Source organism: Chinchilla lanigera, unplaced genomic scaffold, assembly GCF_000276665.1.
Source record: "Chinchilla lanigera isolate Chin_1 unplaced genomic scaffold, ChiLan1.0 scaffold00114, whole genome shotgun sequence".
NCBI lineage: Eukaryota > Metazoa > Chordata > Mammalia > Rodentia > Chinchillidae > Chinchilla > Chinchilla lanigera.
In genome coordinates this window covers 4,726,198-4,747,461 of record NW_004955515.1, presented here as the reverse complement: position 1 = coordinate 4,747,461, position 21,264 = coordinate 4,726,198, and the positions used below count along the sequence as shown (strand labels likewise).

General features: G+C 44.6%; 1 protein-coding gene across 1 annotated transcript in view; it reads left to right on the top strand.

The window, feature by feature from the left end:
• Wnk2 (WNK lysine deficient protein kinase 2) overlaps positions 1 to 16,815 on the top strand; it is a gene marked incomplete at its 5' end in the record, with an annotated part of 122,274 nt that extends 105,459 nt beyond the window's left edge. Inside the window, 4 exon segments of the mRNA XM_013506886.1 lie at positions 1,081 to 1,125; positions 2,528 to 2,766; positions 13,947 to 14,058; positions 16,609 to 16,815. Coding sequence (XP_013362340.1) covers positions 1,081 to 1,125; positions 2,528 to 2,766; positions 13,947 to 14,058; positions 16,609 to 16,634 — 422 coding nt within the window.
• Positions 16,816 to 21,264: the final 4,449 nt, after the last annotated feature.

The window sequence follows — 21,264 nt, the reverse complement described above, 5'->3', positions numbered from 1 at the left end:
AGAGGGAAGGCTGATGTTCCCAGGTTTTCCAGGTCCCCAGATGTTCCCAGCCTCAGGGAATGGTGCCGAGCACACGCCCCTTCCTGGGAGCTTGGTGCTGCATAGGCGGGAAAGTGCCCTGGTGTGGGGCGCTGTCGGCTGCAGTGCAGATCCTCAGTTCTAGGATGGCTTTGCTGAGTGACCTTGGGGACGTCTGAGCTCGCCCATGTCATAGTCTCAGCTTCCTGGGAAGCTGTAGGGTGAGCTGGAGTGGCAGGACCTCAGCGTAGCTCCTGGCCAGCCTCAGGTCCCCTGCCTGCAGGCTCTGCCCGATGTTGCTTTCAGTGTCTTCCCTGCCTGAGAGACACCAGGCTGCCTCTGGACAGTGGGGACAGATCCGCTTAGTGTGCTCCAGAAACAAGGAGGCCTCGCCCTGTCCCAGCAGGGAAACAGACTTTTACAGAAGAGGCAGCAGTGCACCCCAGAATCAGTTAGCCCTCCCGTGTCACTGCCTGATACCCCTGTCTGACCTCATCCACAGCAGCCATCTGGGATGCAAAATTGGCCTACGACCTGCAAAACAATGTATCTTTTTGCACTTGGGAAACCTCCACTGGGCTCGGCTGCCGGCCAGCCCAGGCAGTGCCCAGCTCCCGTTGGAGGCCTTATGGCTGACTCCGTGGGTTTTCCTGCCTCAGTTGGTAGTGCTCCCCAAAGCCTGGCTCTTCAGAGCCAAGGGGTGTGCTTTGCTTTTAGTTTTTTTCTTTCCTTTTCTTTTCCTTTTTTTTTTTTTTTTTTTGCTTTTCTTTTTTCTTTCTCTTTTTCTTTTTCTGGAATATGCTTCTAGAGACAAACACTTCTCCCGAAGCTTGGGGATTTGCCCTGGCACCTCTGCCTCCTCAGCGAAGCCTGTGAGAGCCTGCACACTAACTCTGGGGGCGCCAACCCCGTTAGCCCAGGCCGGGCCAGCCCTCCTCCGAACTGCTGCCTGTGTCTGTCCCTCCCCGCACACTGACAACTCTGCTTAAGTGTGGTAGCGTGACTGGTGTGTTCCGTTCTGCCTAACCCTGTGGTCTTGTGTCGTTTGTTTTTCCCTTACAGGGTCAGCCCTGAAGCGTCTCTGCCTAGGCAAAGAACACAGCAGTAGTAATTATCTGGGTTTTTTACCTCCTTTGTCCCCTCTCATCGCATGGGCTTTCTCATGGCTAGTGCGCAGCAGGGTGGCGTGCTCTGAGCCCGCCCCGCGGGCTCTGCTTCGCTTCTGCCTGGCAGGGTAGCTGCCTGTAGCTCCCTTTGTGTCTCCATGGCTCCTAGAGTTTGTGCGGCCTCGCCAGTTAACATCTAACAGGCTTGTCCTTCTCTGGAACGTCCACAAATTACCATTCATTAATTGGCTCCTTTTCCAAAACCGTAGGAATCAGTATTTCTTTGAAGTGCTAAAGATGAGTGCTTCCCCCGAGGAGAGATACGAGGACCGAATGGGTATTAGTCTACCTGGGCCACTCACACCTCTCTCATCTTTTCTTCTCTTCTCTCTCTCTCCCCCTCTCTCTTTCTCTCCCTCTTGCTCCTTTTTAAAATTTTTTCAAAGTTTTGTTTTTCTTTCCTGGCTGAAGTTTTCATGTAGAAATAGCTCTGTGTATAAAATCCCATCACTAATCTCCAGTCGTTTGTGTCCCTGCCTTGTCATCGCTAGCCACTAAAGTGTACTACATTTCAGAGCAGCTTGTTTGAAGAGATGGTCATTAGTTTTTGGTAGCGTTTTTATTAGTGCAGAAAAAAACTTTTAAATCGGCTTGTTCAAAATTGCCAACTAGAAATGATGTATGTAGGGGAGAAGGAAGGAAGAGATAATTTAAAAAAAAAAAATTTAAAACCCTTGCGTACATCATTTTAAAAAAAACTTTGAATGCAGCTGATGAGCATGGGGCTCCAGGCTCCCACCTCTGTACAGCAGCCAGCCTGAGCAGGTGGAGCCTCTTCACGGCTCTCTGTTCTTCCCCAGGTGCTCTGGTAAGGGAAGTGCTGTGGTCTGGTTTTGAATTCCAAACACTAGAGCATTAAAATTCACTCGTGCGAGTGCAAATCATGCAGGCTGCTTGGGGGTGCTGAGCACCCTGCCAAGTGTTCCGGCCTCTGCTTTGCTTCCTTTTACCCTGAGGATGCGGAGGCCAGATAGAGCCCAAGGAATCGAACACTCTCCCTGGGACACCAGTGCTGTGACTCTGGTGGGATGGCAGAGGTGAGCACAGAGAGAATTCTGAACGGAGGCTTCCAGCTGTGTGGGTTCTGTCCCCTGGCCTATCTTATGAGATGGGTGATAGCCAACTGGCATAGCCAGGGCACTCACAGCCGTGGAAATGCCCTACCGTGGCTAAAACTGGGCAGCGAGGCCCTGTGATCCCGACCACCTCTTGAAGCAAGGTGTTACCTGACAGAAGTGAGGCCATTTTCTTGGCCCTCACATAAAAATGACAGAAGCCAGCCCAATAGTGGTGCTGGGCGAGTGTGTGGCATCACCAATCCTGGCCTGTATGTGACTCCCTAGGGTCCTCCACCAGCAGCCTGGCCCCAGGCCCCGAGCCGGGTCCCCAGCCCACCCTGCATATCCAGGCGCAGGTGAACAACAGCAACAACAAGAAAGGGACCTTCACCGACGACCTGCACAAGCTGGTGGATGAGTGGACGACCAAGACGGTGGGGGCAGCGCAGCTGAAGCCCACGCTCAACCAGCTAAAGCAGACGCAAAAGCTGCACGGCATGGAGGCCCCCAGCGAGGTGCGGGCTGTGAGTACAGGCGGTACGGCTCTGCCGGGGCGCGGGGCAGTGGGCATTGTGGCTGAAAGTAGTTGCTGGCATCCTGCATGCCGGTGCTTTGCCTTCATGATCAGAGTTTGACCACAGTCCTTCAAGTTAGGCTTTCTGCTCTTATACAGTGGGAGGCAATGACTTGCCTGTGGTCCCCAGCAGGTGGAGGGCACAGACTACGCTGGGACTGTGACGTTAAAGCTTAGCTACCGCAGAGGCCTCAGCCTGGGCAACCTGAGCCTTGCAGCCCACAGCTGGCAGGTAGCCTCGCCTTGGGGGTCGGACACATCGCCACCTGTGCTCCGTCTGCCCCCAGGCTGGTGAAGGGAGCGAGAGTGCACATACATCACCTTCTCATAGCAGCCAGCAGCAGGATTTGGCTCCCATGCAGGCAGCCAGCAAGCGGGAGGGCAAGGAGTTGCTGTCACATCTTGACGGTGTGCATTCTCATGTCAGGACTCATTGGAGGAGTTTGTTAAATATTGGGGTTATTTCCACCTTAAATGTTTAGTAAGTTCTTAGGTAAAGTTATCTGGGCTGTGGTATTTTGTTGTTGTTAGTGTGGGAGACATCCATCCATGAGCTTTTGCTTTGAAAAATTTTGAACACACAAGTTGAAAATCTGCAGTGCCGACCTACGCTATGTTTGGTTGACATTTTACTATATTTGTTGCACATCTGTTTGTCCCTGGAAGGGAAGGTTTTCATTAGGGATTTGGTTCCTTCTACAGTTTTAAGGTCATTTGGATTTTCTGTTTTCTTGACAGTCTTGTGAAGTTCTGCTTTCCTAGCAATTGCTACTTCTCCACTGAACTTACCTAAAGTTTCAAATCAGTTGCCATATAATTGCTCGTAATAGCTTTTGTTTTTACAGTTTGTAGGATTTGTCTTCTTATTCTTTCCAGATATTAGTTATTGGTGATCCCTCCCCCGTCTCCTTAGTGATTTATAGACTGTATTGGCCTTTCCCAAGAACTTTGATAATATTCTTTATTGTATGCTTAATTAATTTCCTTTTTTTATTTCTTTCCTTTTGTCTTTGGCTTAATCTTGTTCTGGACAGTTTCTTATGATGTGTAGTCTGTTGGTTACTACATTCAGGCTGTTGAATTCCCTCTAACTGCATTGCAAAAGTTTCAATACATAGCATTTTCGCTATTCTTCATCTCAAAATAGTTTGTTATTCCCATTATGATTTGAAGAGCACAAATTTTTCTAGTGACCTTTTTATTAGTGTTTTTTAGTTTAGCTACACTAATGTGCTTTTAATTCTTTGAAGTTTCTGGAACTTTCTTTTGACCCATGTTGTCAACTCTTGTTGCTGTTCCCTTGATACTTGAGCAGAATCTGTTTTTTGTTTTTTGTTTTTTGCTTTTTAAGTAATGGTACTAGAAATTAACCTTGGGCCTTTGTACTGAGCCACATTCCCCAGCCCTTTTGAATTTTTTTAATTTTAAGACAGGATCTCACTGAGTCACTATGTTGCCCAGGCTGGGCTCAAATTCATGATCCTCCTGCCTTGGCGTCCCAGAGTGCTACAGTTAGGTGTGTGTGTCCCCATGTCTGGCTAGAGCTGAATCTGTGTCATCCCCTCTCCACATCCACATACCCAAACTACATCACCCATATGTCTCTTCTGAACACCTGCAGATCCCTCCTGACAGTTACACCTCTGTTACTCAGCTTTCCCTTACTAGGCCAAAAATCATGTGCACAGTATAAAGGAGAATGAAAGGGTTTATTTTGGCTCAAGGTTGCAGATGTTTCAGTCCATGGTTATCATGGTGAGGGTATGTGGTGGAACAAAGTGGTTACTTCTCATGGTGGACAGGAGAGAGACAGAGACCAGAGACTGGCTATACCCCTCTTCCAAGGTATCATTCCCTACTTCCTTCAGCCAGTGACCTTCTTCCTCCAGCCAGGCCCCAGCTCCTAACAATCTATTCAGCCATGAACTCAGTCCCTTTAGGTGTCAAGCAGTAGATGAGTCCATTGATGATGTTAGCACCAGTGCAATCCAGTCACCTTCCCAAAGCCCTGCCTCTGAGCATGTGAGCCTTTGGGGGATGTTTTTAATTTAAACCATAATAACCTTCATAAGGCTAGACTCCTCCAATCCATTTTCCATGGAATTACACTATTCTGGGACAAAGTTAGTGACTCCAAATATGACCCCAGGGCCTTGTAGAGTCTACACCCTGAACCTGGGCTCCAGCCACACCAACTATTCCTGTGTTCAAACATTCTGGATTCTTACTAAGTACTTTGTATGATAAGGCATATATATACATATATGATAAAATGTGCCACTTTAACCATTTTTATGTATATAAAGGATTTGGGTGGAATTAAGCGCATCCGTATAGTTATGCAATGTCACCTTCCATTCACAGAAAGTTTTCATCTTCCCAAAGAGGCATTCTGTCCCCATTAAACACTAATTTCCCGTTTCACCTCCCCCAACCCTGGCATCCACCCTTCTGCTTTCTCTATCTGTGAGTTTGATTATACGTGGGTCTTTGGATGCAATCTCATAGTATGTGGTCTTTTATGACTCACCTAGTTCACTTAGTATGTCTTCATATTGTGGAATGTATAAGAACTCCATTCCTTTTTATCTCTGATGTGTTTATTATTGTAAACTTCACATAACAAAGCTTACCATCTTAACATTTTTAAGTATACAGTTTTTAAGTGTAAAAACCGTAACATTTTAACTGTATAAACATTTTAACTGTGTAAGTATAAAACATTTTAACTGTATAAGTATAAAAACTGTAACATTTTAAGTATAAAAACTGTAACATAAGTATAAAAACTGAACATTTTTAAGTATACAGTTGAGTGGCGTAAGCTACATTCATAATATGGTGTAGCCATCACTACTGTCTGTCTCTAGAATTCCTCTCGTCTTATGTATTCATTTGTGTCATGACCAAACGCCTAAGATAAACAACGGAGAGGGGAAGAGTTTATTTCAGCTCACGCTTTCAGAGGTTTCCCTACAGGAGCAGCTGCTTAGTTGCTGTTGGTTTGTGGTGAGGCAGAACCGCGGCAGGAGGATGCAGTGGAGGAAGGCTGCTCACCTTAGGCAGCCAGGAAGCAGAAAGAAGAAAGCCAGAGAGGGAGGGGCTGGGGACCAGACAAAGTCCCCAGGGTCACAGCTCCACGATCCACTCTCTTCAGTGAGGCCCTATGTCCCGTTTCTGTCCCTTCCCAGTAATGCCACCAAATTCCAATCTCATCAGTGGGTTAACCCACTTGTTAGAGCCCTGGGGACCCAGTCACTCCCCTAAATCCCATCTGCTATCAACAAAGCGACGTCTCAGTCTGAACGTAACATCTTCCAAACTGAAATTTGTCCCCACTCAGCAATAGCTCCTCATTACTCCGGCCCTGGGCCCTGGAAACCAACATTCTACTTTTTATCTTTATGCATTTGACACTGTATTACCTCAAGCATGATACAGTAGCCATCTCTGGCTGGCTTGTCTCCCTTGATGTTTTCAAGGATCCTCCATGTTGCAGCATGCATCTGAATTTCCTTCCCTTTTTAAGGCTAAATAATTCTGTATATACAGCCCACATTTAGTTTATCCATCCATTGATGGGCACTCTAGTTCTTAATATATTTTGCTAGTGTAACAATATTGTGATAAACAAATACCCCTTTGGGCCAGGGATATAGCTAAGTGGCACAAATAACCTGCCTGGCAAGTGCAGGGTCCTGAGTTTGAGTCCAGGTACCAAAAAAACAACAACAACAAATAACCCTTTTAAGTCCCTGCTTTTTTTTTTTTTAATCTGAGAATCAAACTCAGGACCTCATGCTTGCCAGGCAGGTGCTGTTAAGTCCCTGCTTTTGATCCTTTCAAAGATATGCCAAGAAGTAGCATTGCTGGATCACTTGGCACTTCTATTTTTAATATTTTGAGGAATCTTCAAACTGTCTCAATCAGCAGCTACCATTTTACATTCCCAGCAACAGTACATAAGGGTTCAGTTTTCCCCTGTCCTCACCAACACTGGTTACTTTCTGGTGTGTTGATAGTGGTCTTCCTGGGAGGTGTGAGGTGGTGTCTTGTAGCTTCCATTCACATTTCCCTAGTGACTAAGTATTGGACATCTTTTCATGTGGTTATTGGTCACTTTCTTTTGGAAAATGTCTGTTCAGTTTCTTTATCCATTTTTGAAGTGGATTTTGTTGTTGTTAATGAGTTGTAAGAACCTATGTTTTGGATATTAATCTTTTAAGAGATGTATAATTTACAAAAATGTTCTCCCATTCTGTCAGCTGCCTAGTGCCTTTTAATACGTAAAGGCCTTTAAATTTGTCTTTTTCCTTCTCTTACTGGTGCCTGTGGTGGTATGTGCAAGGATCATTACCAAGTCTTTCATGAAGTTTTCCAAGAGTTTCATGCCTTCAGCTTTTACATTTGGATCTTTGGTCCACTTTGAGTGAATTTTTGTATAGGATTAGAAAAGGGTCCAGCTTCATTCTTCTGCATGTGTATATACAGTTTTTCACAGCACCACTTGTTGAAAAGATCATGCTTTCCTCATTGAATGGGGTTTTTACTTTTGCCAAAAGTCATTTGAGGGCTGGGGATGTAGCTCAGTGGTAGAGCACTTGCCAAGTATGCTTGAGGCCCTGAGTTCAATCCCAGCCATATGAAAGTTTATTTCTGGGCTTTCCATTATATTCCATTGGTCCAGCTGTATGTCTTTATTTCAGTTCCACACTATTTTGATTACCATGTCTTTGTAGTAAGCTTTGAAATTATACAAGTCCTGTACTTGTTTTCTTTTTCAAAAGTGACTGAGATTTAGAGTGCTTTGAAGATTCTGTATGAAGTTTTAGGATGGATTTTTCTACTTCCAAACAAAAAGGTTATTAGAATTTTGATAAAGACTGTATTGAGCCTGTAGGTCATTTCATGTAGACTGCATTGAGCCTGTACTACATTTCATGTAGTATTGTTGCGTTTTAACATTTTAAGGTATTATCTTCCAATACTGGGGATTGAACCCAAGGCCTCACATATTCATGCCTGCTAGCCAAGCTGTCTGTCACTGAGCTACATCTCCAGCCCCTCTTCCAGTTCTTGAACATGAGGTTTTGTTCATTAATTTATGTCTTTAGTTTCTTGGACTTCATTCCCTTTTTTTTGCTAACAGTATTCCATTGTTTGGCTATGTCATCTAGTGTTCATCTATTCATTAAATGTTTGGCTCTTGCGTTGTTTTCACCCTTTGGCTATTGTGCGTAATGCGTAATGCAGAACACGGGTGTACAAGTACTGGAGTCCCTGCTTTTGATTGTTTTGGCTTTAAACTCAAGAATGGAATTGCTGGATCCTGTGGTAATTCTATGTTTAGCTTTCTGTGGAGCCTCCATACTGTTGTCCATAGCAGGCAAACCATTTTATATTACCACAGACAGTGAATAAGGATGTGCTGATTGTCCACAACTTTGCCAGTGCTTGTGTTCTCCCTTCCTTTAAAGAAGTCATCCTAATGGATATGAAATGGTATCTTATTGTGGTTTTGATTGCATTTCCCTAATGACTAAGATATTGAACATCTTTCCATATGCTTATTGACCTGTTTCTTCTTTGGAGAAATATCTGTTGAAGTCCTTTGCCTAGTTTTGATTTAGGTTGTTGGACTTTTGTTGTGAAGTTGTAGGAATTCTTTATACATACTGGCTACTAATTATCAGATACATGACTTGAAATTACTTTTTTCCATTCAATAGGTTCTCTCCCATTTTCTTGATAGTCTCTTTTGGTCTACAAAGCTTTAATTTTCATGAAGTCTAGTTTATCTGTTTTTCTTTTTTGCCTATCCATTTTGCATCACATCCATGGAATAATTTCTAAACACAATGTCATAATTTTTCTGTGTCTTCTCCTCCTCCTCTTCTTCCTCTTCTTCTTCTTCCTCCTCCTCCCCCTCCGCTTCCGCCTCTCACCCCTTCCTCTCCCCTTCTTCCCTTTCCTCCCTTGCCCTCCTGTCCCCTTTCTCATCCTCATCTTCCTGCTCCTTCTCCCCTCCCCTTCTCCTTCTCCTTGTCCTTCTCCTTCTTATCTCACTATATACCCCACACTGGCCTTGAGCTCACAGTGATCTTCCTCCCTCAGCCTCCCAAGTGCTGGTATTATAGGCATGAGCCACCACACCAAGCTCTGTGCCTTCTGCTAAGAGTTTTATAACTTTAGCTTGTATAGTTAGGTCAGTTTTTTCATATAGTTTCATTTTCTTATATGTGAATGTCCCAGTTTTCCCAGCAGAAATGTATTTAAAATGTTATTTTCCTATTGAATGGTTTTGGCACTCTCATTGAAAATCACTGGCCATGTATGCAGGAGTTTATTTTGAATTCTGTTTTCCATTTCATTGGTTTATATGTTTATACTTTTGCCAGTATCACCCTGTTTTGGTTGTTGTCATTTTATAGTAAATTTTAAAATCAGGCTAGGAATATAGCTCAGTGGAATTGCGCCTGCCTGGCAAGCACGAGGTCCTGAGTTTGATTTCCAGTACCTAAAAAAAAAAAAAAAGAAAACCCAAACAATACCATTGGGCTGGGGATATATCTCAGCGGTACAAGTGCCTGCCTGGCAAGTGCAAGGTCCCAAGTTCGATTCCTGGTAACCAAAAAAAAAAAAAAAAACCAAAAAGGAATATATTTAGCCGGGTGTGGTGGCACACACCTGTAATCCCAGCACTCAGGAGGCTGAGGCAGGAGGATCATTGTGAGTTCGAGACCAGCCTGGGCTACAAAGTAAGCTCAAGGCCAGCCTGAACTGCACAGGCAGACCCTGTCTCAAAAAGACAAAATAAATAAAATGAAATCAGGAAGTATGAGTCTTCCAGCTTTGTTCTTTTTCTAGATTGAGAACTAGAAATCTGAAACCTCTCAACAAAGTAATCCAGGACCAGGTGGCCTTATTGGTGGATGTTACCAAGCATTTAAGAATTAACACCAATCTTCTTAAAGTCTTACAAAAAACTGAGGCGGGAAGCTTCCTAATTCATTCTATAAGGCCAGCTAACCTCACTGATAACAAAGCCAGAAAATGGCATCTCAAGAAAAGAAAACTATAACCCAATTCCCCCAATAAATATTGATGGTTTGTGTTTTCTAGGAATTTGTCTATTTCATTTAAGATAGCCAGTTGGGTAGCCAAAACTTTGTCGAATTTGTTTTTTGTTTTCTAAGGACCAACTTTTAGTTTCATTTATTTTTCTATATATTTTTTATTCTCCATTTTATTTATCTCTGCTGTAGTCTGTAGTAGTTCCTTCCCTTTGCTAGGTTTAGGTTAATTTGCTCTTTTCTAGTATTTTTAGGGTATACATTTAGAGTATTGACTTAAGAACTTCCTTGTTTAGAAATAGAAATGTTATTTCCTTTCTGATAATTTCTTTGGCCTTTTGGTTATTTAAGAGTGTTGCTTAATTTCTACATATTTTTGAGTTTTGCAGTTTTCCTTTTGTTACTGGCTTCTAATTTCATTGCGTTGAAAAGATATTACATATTTTTAAAGTCTTTTTAAAGTGTGCTAGACTTGTGTTGTGGCTTAACATATGAGGAATATTCCATGTGCAGTCAAAAGCAATGTGTATCCTGTAATATATGTTGGGGCTAATTGGTTCATGATGTTGATCAGGTCTTTTCTTTCTTTATTGATCTTCTGTATGGCTGTTCTACCTATAATTGAAAGTGAAATAGTTAAACCTCTAACTATTATTGTAGAACTTTTTCTTGCTTCAGTTCTTTTGATGCCTGCTTCATGTGATTTGGAACTTTGTTATTAGATATGTGTATATTTATAACATATCTTCTTGATGAGTTGAATCTTCTGTCTTGTTTTGTCTCTTACAACCTTTTTTGTTTAAGTGTAAATAAGGAAAAAGTTTTGCCATCTAACTGTATGCTTTCTCTATGTCTTATAGGCTTTCATTCTTTAATTCCTACATTACTGCTCTTAAAAAATTAGGTTTTTTGTTTTTATTTTGCTGTGTAACATTTTTATTCCCTTCTTTATTTACTATATATGTTTCAGTTGTTTTTCTAGTGGTTACCTTGGAGTTTACAGTTAGCATCTTCACCTTTTCACAGATTACTTTTAATAGTAATATTCTGCCCTTTATATCTCCATCTCTTCCTCTTTATATTGTTTTTGCTGCAGGTTGCATCTTTATACATTGTGTGTCTGTTAAAATTGATTTGTAATAATCATATAATGCATTTGCCCTTTAAATCATATGGAGGAAAAAGAGGAATTACAAACTAAAAGTGTCATAATACTGTCTTACTTACTTCCTTATGTAATAACTTCAGTTACTTTCTATTGACCCTCATTTTACCTTGGAGGACTACCTTCCTTATTCCCCTTCTCCCTTCCTTCTTTCCTTCCTTTTCTGTGTATGTGTTTCGGGGAGGTGGATACTCAGGATTGAACTCAGGGCTTTCACACTGAGCTACAAACCCCAACTATTTTATTTTTTATTTCGAGACGTGGTCCCACTAAGTTACCAAGTTGCCCAGGGCGGGCTCAAATTTGTGATCTTTCATTTCTGGTAGGAAACATATTTTAGCAACAATCTCTTGGGTTTGTTTATCTAGAAGTCTAAATTTCTCTTTTATTGGGGCTGGGGATTTAGCTCAGCGGCAAAGCGCCTGCCTGGCAAGCGCAAGGTCCTGAGTTCGGTTCCCGGTACCGGAGAAAAACCAAAACAAACAAACAAAAAATTTCTCTTTTATTGTTGAAGGATTGTTTTGCTGGATATAGAATTCCCAGTTGACTGTTCTTTCTGCACTAAATATATCTCCTTACTGTATCTGGCCCCCGGTCACTGACGAGGAGTCACCCTGTAACCTTATTGAGGGTCTCTTGTAAGTGACAGATTGCTGCTGCTACGTTGCTGCCTTCAAGTTCCCTATTTCTCTTTGGCTTCTGATAATTTGACTATACTATATCTCTCATGTACTTTTAATTTTGGTTATGGTAATTTTTTAGCTGAAGAATTTCTACGTGTTTTTCCCCACACCTGCTGTTTCTTAAAAAAAAAAAAAAAAAACCTCCGACCCTACCCAAATTCTCAATCTTGTTTCTTCACATAGTACTTTATAGTTTTCTCCCATTATTTTTTTCTGTAATGCCTTGTTTTTTCTTTGAGCTCTTGTTTTTACATTATGCATAGGACACTGTATCTAAAAGTTAACCTGCAAAAAGAATTTGAGGTCTAGTAGTAAGTTTTTCATTATTGCTTTAATTTGCCTTTGAGCACTTTTAATATTCTTCGCAGCTCTCTCGTATATTGTCAAGTCAAGGATATTAACCATTTAAAAGCTGGTTTATCTTTTTACTGTTGATTTGTGGTAGTTTTTAATATCTCTTTTGCCCTAAACTATATAGATACATTCTACCAATGTGTGGCTTTCCCCCACTTCTTTAATAGTGAAAGTGATGGTATAAAAGTTTTAGTATTATTTTTTTCTAGGACCTTGATAGTTTTAATTTTATCGCATTCAGGGCTGTGGGCCGTCACAGTTAACTTTGGTATATGGCTTGGCATAGGATCGGTCGGGTGTTTCCCATATGCCTGTCAGCTTGTTCTGGCACCATCCTTTCCCAGACGAACTGCGCAGACGTTTGTCAAGTGCCTGTGCATGAGTGGGTCCATCGCTGAACTTGTCCTTTTGTTCTCTTTAACTATTCTTTTGTCTTTCTCACAATACTCACTCTCTTATTACTATAGCTTTGGAGTAAGTTTAATATTTGGTAGTGCCAGACTGCTATTGAACCTTTCCAAGAATTTCTTGATTTTCCTAGGTCTTTAATGTTTGCATATCTATATTTTTTTAGATAACCTCACTGGGATTTGATCGGAAGTGTGTTGTCTGTTGATCAACTGGGTAAAATTTGACATATGAATGATAGTACATGCTCCTGTGAACTTGGTGTCTCCCCATTTATTTACATCTTCTTTGGTTCCCTTCAGTGTAAAGATGTCTCACATTTTTCATTAAATTTATCCTGAGGTAGTTATTGATCCTGCTGTTATAAATTGCATTGTTCTTTCAATTTTATCTTCTAGGTGTGTGTTACTGATATACGGAAATGTGGTTCATTTTTCTCCCTAGTAGCCTGCACTCCTGCTAAATTTATACATTAGTTCAAGAAATCATTTTGGCCGTTCTTGTAGGGTTTTCTCTGTGTACAGTCTTGGCATCTGTGGATAAGGGTAGTTTTCCTTTTCCTTTTTTTGCTGCCTGGGGAGGGAGGTCATTGGCAGCTTTGACTAGAAGCAAGAAGGAGAATAGGGGGAATCATTTGGTCTTCGCCGTCTGCAAGGCTTAGCTGCTGACCTCCTAAAGGCCCTGTGCAGGTGGAGGCCCAGCTACTGAGTGAGCCTTCATGAGATATTAATTTAATAAAGTACTAAAGTAGACCTTGGCAAATTCCCTCCCTGTGTCCATGGAGAGCACCAAATGGGTGTTCTCCTGCCACAACCCGAGTCCTGCAGTGAGGCTTTTACTGCAGTGAGGTGGGGCAATTCCCAGTGGGGCAGCAGCCTGGCATTCCTGGGACAAACGCCACTTACAGTTCCTGGTTCACTAGCCAGCATTTTGTTCAGGATGTTGAAAACCGCAGGCCTTGGATGCCTTTCCTCAAAATAGCCCTGCAGGTTTCTGTATAGTGAGGTGCAGTTTGTGTGAGCCCTCATCTGCTCCTGTCCCTGTCCTTCAGATCTTCTCCATGAGGCCCACACCACAGAGGGCGGCCCAGGATCCCTCCCCGCACATTTGCCCTGCCCCTCACAGAAGTGCCCGCTCCCACACAGCTCCTGGGCTCTTCTCAGCACTCATCATTTCACAGGACGGTCAGAGGAGACACTGGTGCCAACTGCATAGAGCGGTGGAGGTCACTTGTGGCCAGGCTGGATCTTTCAGGAGCAAGGGAAGGAAGGCTGCTGTTTCCCAGCTCACATTGTCATTTTGGAGTTAGCCTTGGGGATGCTTCTTGGTGCAGGCCCAAGGACCACTTTGTCCTGAGGATGGAGAAAGTTCAGGGACTGGAGGGCATGCGAGGAGGCCAACTGATTGCAGCCCCACATACCTTTCTTTTCTTATGTCTGTCTTCTAGATGACCACACCTCGAGCAGGAATGGGGATGCCATATCTGGCCGCAGCACCTGGCCCTCTGTCCACCGCAGCCATTCCCGGAGCTATCCCGGCCCTGCCTGTGCCCACACCAGGTACTGCCCACTCCAGCCTCCCAAGCCCACCCTGTGCACTGCTTCTGGGTCAGTACGGAGGCCTGTGCCCAGCTCCAGTGCCCTGGGGGCCCTGGGGAGCCCAGGGGAGCCCGCCAGGGGTTTGGGGCAGCTGGAGCCCTGCCCAGGTACCTGTCCTGCCTGTGTTCCTGTGGTCACCTGCTGTCAGCACCCCGAGCCACCGGCTGCATATCACGTAGCCCAGTGCGATTGTGGGTTGGCCTCTGCGTGCCTCCCGGCTATGAGGGCCAGTGGCCACAGGGCAGCGCCGACCACAGGAGCAGCCTCCCTTACTGCTTAACACCCTGATCGATCTCAGCCCTCATGGTCTGCACACCTCTGTCCTCAGTTGGAGGTTGGAACCTGGTCATCCACTCTGTAAAAGTACAGTATCTTGAATTCCAGTTTTTCTGTTCCCTGAAAGAAAAATCAGAAAAGTTTTATTTCATTTATAGTTGGCTTTGCTTTAATATCTGTACTGTGTTAAGTTACAGAGATCTGAATGGTTTACAAAGCTGAAGCCGAAGTTTGACCCTCAGTTTTCTATTGTAAATGCCTTTTTAGAAACAAAGAAAATTGAACCAGTGCTCTTGAATACTGAGGAGCTCACTGCTAGATGAGCTCGGCTTGGTCCTCAGTGGAGCAAGGGTTTCCTGGGCTTATCAGTGACTGAGAGGCCCTCCGGGCAGGGCGTGTGTGCAGTAAGGACCATCAGCAGCTTTTTTTCTCCGTGAGGACCCTGCCAGACAATGCCACGAGCGCAGATGCCCCGGTGGCGGCAGGCCGCTGGGGTGCCTTGCAGAGGTGCGCCCTGCCCCTTCCGCTCAGGGGCCTCCCACCCCTTGCCTTCCTTTTCCATGACCTCTGCGGGAGCGCAGCAAGCCCTGCAGTTCCCTCCCGAGGCCACACTGCTGAGGGGAGGACCTTTCTGCAATTTCCATGGGCACCGCCCCACAGGCATAGCATGGCCCCAGGTGGAGGTGACAGCCCCCACTGTGCCCTGTACCTCTTGTACTTACTAGACCAGCTAGATTATTTTAGTTTTAATATCCTACCCACCCATTCAGTTAGAAATGAATTTAACAGGGAACTGTGCAGGATCCTCTGCCAGGGCATCCACTGCAATGAAGGATTTCTGTGGTCTGTGCCTGGTCCGAGGATCGCGTGGACCTGTTTCTCGATGAAGCAGAGGCGGCCCTCTCCCGCTGCCCCGCATGCCTCAGTCCTTTCCTCCTACAGCAACGGCAGTGGCACGGGATCCCCAAGAGATTGTGTATGTGAAGGAGAAAAATAAACATTTTTGCTTGAAAACACTGTGAAACAACATCATTTTCTTACCCTCTATCCACGTAAAAGCCAGGCTGACCAGCCTTGTAGAGAAGAGAAGAGTGGGGAGCCAGGGTGGCTTGTCCCAGGTTCTGCGCTGAGCCTGGAGCAGGGCTGAACTCACACTGGGCGAGAGCGCTAATGGGACCAGGGATTGAGCCCCAGGCCTCTGGCGGGGCTGCCTGTCCCCCAACACTGCACCTGCAGGGTGTGACGCAGGTGCCCAGGATACCAGGCTTTGCCAACCCCCTATGTCTGAGCTACTGTTAGAAGTGCCGATGGAGGGGTGCGTCTCACGGTCATGTGGACTGCGTCCCCACCCTGTCCCTGTTGGTGGTGGCTCCCACAGGCCAGGCTTACATGACTCCTGGTGGGCTAGGACTGGGCAGGCGGGATCCCCTCTTTCAGATTCTTATCCAGAGGAGGACTTGGGGCTGTGGTTACCCTGGGTCATGTGAAGGGTGCTGAGCACAGGGCTATAGGGAATGTGGTGGTTTGGGGAAAGGATCACCTCGTGTGGTGCCTGAGCTGCTTTTTCTTGCATGTGCGTTGTGAGCCTGGCCCGGACCACTCTGAAGTCTGCCATCCACCTGGGCCCCTGCAGCTAGGGGTGGCTGCCTGTGTGGCCTTGCTGCCTTCCTGTTTTTGTTTTGTTTTGTTTTTGGTACCGGGAACTGAACTCGGGACCTTGCACTTGCCAGGCAGGCGCTTGTGCCGCTGAGCTATCCCCGGCCCTGCCTTCCTGTTAAGATGCAACAGCAGCCTTCACAACTCTGCTTGGGGGGAACTTTCCATCCCATAGTCAGCACACAACCCTGCAGCTACCTCACAGTGCCTTACCTTGGCACTACCCTGGGGTGGGGACGTTGGTGGTCTTTCGTCTCTCCTAGCTGCCCAAGGGTCCGGAGGGTAACTCACGGCCAGGCACTCTGGTTTTGTGGTCATTCTGCATGCCTGGCTGTCACAGGGAGGAAGATGGCCGGATAACAGGCTGGTGGGCTCTGTGCTGAGCGCAGGACTTGGTATGGGGCGTGGTCATAGAGACTGGCCCAGCTCTGGCCTTGTCCTTCCATCTCTGACTCGGCAGCTCCCAGGACAGCGGGCCAGGTGCCCAGGCAGGATGCGCAAGGGCACTGGGCCTGGTCCCGGGCGGGGCTGAGCCGCAGAGGCCCATAACAAGCGAGCTGTGGCGGTTTTGTTTTCCAGATCCCGAGAGCGAGAAACCCGACTGACAGGCACAGGCACCACCAGGCCCATGTCGCATCATCCAGCGGCGCTGTGACAGACCTTCCGGGCCAGCCCCTCCTCAAGTCCACTTCACACTGTTTTGTAACCACTTTCTAAGCATTTTTTATTCACAATTGGAAACACAAATGTAATGCAAGAATAAAAAATATTTTGGGGGAGAAAGGACTTGGTTTTTCAAACTTTCTCCTTTGTGGTGGCCATCAGGCAGGCAGGTGGTGCAAACTTGAGAGGGGTGGAGCAGGGGGACATTTCCAGAAGCCTGGCTTGTCCAGGACAGCCTGCCCACTGTCACCCCCGAGCCACCCTCTGGCACAGACTCAGGTCTCCTTTGCTCACACAGCTCAGTGATCTTCTATCTTCTGACTGGTGTCCAGAGCCCTAAGTTACCCACCCACCAGCACCACAGCATTTTGTGGAAACTTGAAATAACTCTTCTTCCAGAATTCATGCACACTGGCAGCAAAGGTGCCAGCCAGGTGTGGTCTGAGACCCTTTGGGGGTGCAGGACAGGACCAGCAGCTCCACGGATGGCACCCGCCCATGGTGGGAGGCATCTGAAGTGCAGCATAAAAAGCTGTGAGTCGTCCTGGTGGGAAACACGCAGTGGAAGTGTTTCCGAAGTCTGGCCTGGCCCACAGGAATGGGGTCTGGGTTACAGTTCTTAGAGTCCCCTGCATCAAAATGTTCATTAATCTCTAGCTGAACGTTAGCATTTCCTCCAGTGGTGGGTGGGGAGTAGGTTTTAGCAGCACCTGGACTTTTTCACTGCTAGTGACCACAGATATGACATTAAGGTGGTTGCTAACATCCCAAAATGTCATTTCTATCACAACAAAATGCTCAGCCCATGGGATTAAAGTACATCTTATTTAAAGGTCTGGTCAGTTCTCTAGGATGTGGGAATAGCCAGGGATGCTTGATAGACTGAGTATTCTGAAGGGTTCTGAATATCACAGGTCGTACTTTGGTTCACAGATTGGATTGCAAGATTCTGGTCACAAACCAAGTTGGCTGAGCGTTGAATCAAGTTCAGTGGTTATGTTCAGTGTTGACCTCATGGGGAAATTTGATTCGGTTCTCATCCAGTTCAGTTTGCAACCAGAATCCTGGAGAGAATTGAGTTCATGACCCAGTTACCTCCACTGTATCTATAATGAGGTTTCCAGCTCATTGGTTTGTGCCCTAGTCCTGGAGTCAAGCCTTGACTTTGGAAAACAAACACATAATATTTTGGCTCAGTCAATCTGCCATGCAAAGTACCATAGAATGGTTCACTTAGAAGAAATTTGTTTCTCGCAGTTCTAGAAGCTGAGAAGCCCAAGGTCAAGGTATGCAAGGTAGGTTTTATTCTGAGGGTCTTTCTCTGGGGCTGTAGATAGCCACCATCTCACTGTGTGCTGCATGACTCTTCACAGAGATTTGGCTCTGATGTTTCTTACAGGGCACTAATCTTATTGGATCAGGGCCCCAATCTTAAGCTTACATTTCATCTTAATTATTCCTGTCAAGTTCCTATCCCCAGGTACAAGGGATTACAGCTACAGTTTATGAACTTTGAGTGAATACAAACGTTCAGTCCACAGCACATGGCTTATGAAATCATTTTGACACATAAATCTACTTGTAAGGCGGAAACTATGCTCACCTCTACTTGCACCTAATTATGTAAATGACTATCAAGTGTATTCCCTGTTACAGCGAGAGAAAGGAAGGAGGGCAGAATTAAGGATAAACTGTAGCAGAAATTCAGGAAGAAGTACCTAACGCTTCCTTTCCTGAGCCCCACATAGGCTCAGGAGATGGATCCCAGGCTGTGCTTCACAGCCCTGCATCATCAGAATCCCAGACCCTGGAGTACCCTGGCCAGTGGTGACCATACCAGGCCAAGGGCACAAGGGCAATTGGCCAGATGAGTGCCGAGGACTACAGAGCTCTTGGTTTTAAACTCAGGCCCACAAAGAACAGACAGGATCAATGAAACGTAGCAAAGTACTAACACTTCAACCTAACTATTAATAACTTACAAGTGGTCTAATCATTTCGTTTAAAAGAAATTGCCAGATCAGACCTAATAAATAGCACCAAGACTCACATATACATTGCCCACAAAGAACACTGTAAATGGACATGTGGTTGGACAAAGATAAACCATCGTAACTTTAACCATTCGAAAGCGCAGTGGCCCTATTAATACTGAATAATAATCATTTCATAATGACAAAGAGGTCACTTAACAAGAAAATATTTCTAAACATTTGTGTACCTAACAACAGCATCAAAATAAAACAGAACTACAAAAATCTGTACAGATACATGCATATCCTCTGTAATTGGCAGAACGAGTAGAGAGACAACCATGGTAGTCAAGAGCCTTGCTTCAGTTTTTTTTTTTTTTTTTTTTGTGGTGCTGGGGTTTGAACTAATGTCTTATACATGCGAAGCATGTGCTATGCCTGTGAACGATGTCCCCAACCCCTGCGACTCCAATTTTCAATGTTTGACTGCTGATCGCTTTTAAGCCTCACCTCTCTTCCACATCTGGATAAGCTGAGCAGAAAGCCTGGGTACCCCATTATTGGCATGAGTCCATGAATTGCATCAAACCAGACCGCCCCTACCCACCTTCAACCTGCCCTACCCCTTGGCCACCATGAAAACCCCAATCCAGTCTCCTTTCTCTGGTCTCTGAATCCATTTGGACCTGCCTGGAAACTGTCTTGCTCTCCCCAGAAACTTCATTTCATTATTGAGTAACCTCTGGGTGGAGGTCCACCCTATTTCTGCAGAGTAACCACAGTAGTCACTGAGAATATGAAACACTGGAGCATCCCTACTGACCAGCTGGCCTGCTCGACATTTGGAGAACACCCATAGCAGAACACATTGTATTTAGGTGCACGTGGTCTATGTAGCTAGACCATGTCCTGGAAAAGAAAAATGAGTCACAATATACTTTAAAGGGTTCAACTTACACGATGTTTACTCAAAAAGATGGTGTGAATAGTCCCATATCTATGAAATGAATTTATTTTGTAGTTAATCTCAAAGAAAATTCTAATATGTGGTTGGTTTCTCAGGTGAATTCCCCTCTATGTTCAAGGAAGAAAGAATTCTAATTCTACACACACTCTTCCAGAAATTCTGCTGCCCTCATCTTAAAGACATCACAAGGGGGAAACAAAAACACAAAAACGTCCTAGATCCCAATGTCCCTCATGAACATAGATGCAATTCTAAACTACATCTGACCAAACTCAAAGTAACAAGCCATGAAGAGGACAGCACCTCATGACTAAGCGGGGTCATCACGGGAAGTTCAACTCCCAAATACCAATCAATCTGACATTACCAGGTCCAAAGCACCAAAGTATAAATAAGTTCCATAGAGCTTAAAGACCTCTATACAGCACAGCTAAGAGAAATTAAAGACTTAAATAAATGGAGAGAAAAGCTGACTGTAGATTTGAAGATTCAGTAGTGTTAGCTGTCAGGTCTCAAATTCATGCACACAAGTTCATTGCAATCCAAATAAAATCCCCAGCTGGGATTTTTGTAGAAATTGGCAAGCTAATTCTAACATTCATATAGGAATGTAAAGGACCTAGAATAACTCAAGAAATGTCGAGGAAAAGTTGGAAGACTGACACTACCAGACTTTATAATTTATAGTGACTCTACAGTAATCAAAACAGCATGAAAATGACAGGCACAAGGGCACAGATTAAGGAGACCAGAAAGAGACTTACACATATAAGGGCACCATTTGCAACCAAAGTGTATGGGCAATTTAGTGAAGAAAGAATATTTTTAAAATGGTGCTGGAACAATTGAATGTCCATACATCTTTTTTTAAAAAGCCCTCAATCAGTAATTTTCACTGTATACAAAATTAAGTCAAAGTGATGTGCCTGCCTGGCAAGTGCAAGGTCCTGAGTTCATATCCCGGTATGAAAGGAAAGGAGAGGAGAGGAGAGGAGAGCAGAGAGAGGAAGGGAAAAGAAAGTCGATGTTGAAGTTGTTAAATCAAATAGACACCTTTTAGACTTGTCATCCTAGCAGTATTAAAAAAAATGGATCATGGACCCACATATAAGACCTAAATTGAAAACAGGCAAAAACCCCACAAAACTTCACAAGAAAGCAATCTTTGTATACTTTAATTAGCAAAGATTTACTAAAACACAAAAGCAAAATCTGTGTTTTTAAAAGTGACAAATTGGAATTTATGTGAGAAACTTCTCGAGGAGCTCCAAGGAACAGAGAAGGATCGGGGGAGGACAGAAAAAGGAAGGCTGGATGTGCTCAGGGCATGACCTCTGCACGGAGCAGATGATCACGGTGAGTCCCACTCACCTGTACGATTAATATGTGTGGGAGGATCATGAATTTACAATTTATTTTGAAAACAAGACACTAATAAATATTTTTAATGAAAAATTTCACTTTGAAAAATCAGTGTTAAGAGAATGAAAAGACAACCTACAAACTAACACTGGCAAATAACTTGGGTCGGGAACATAATGAACTATAAAACTGCTACAATAACACAATGAACCCTAATGGCTACAACGCTATTGCCATTTTTTTTTTTTTTTCAGTACAAGGGATTGAACC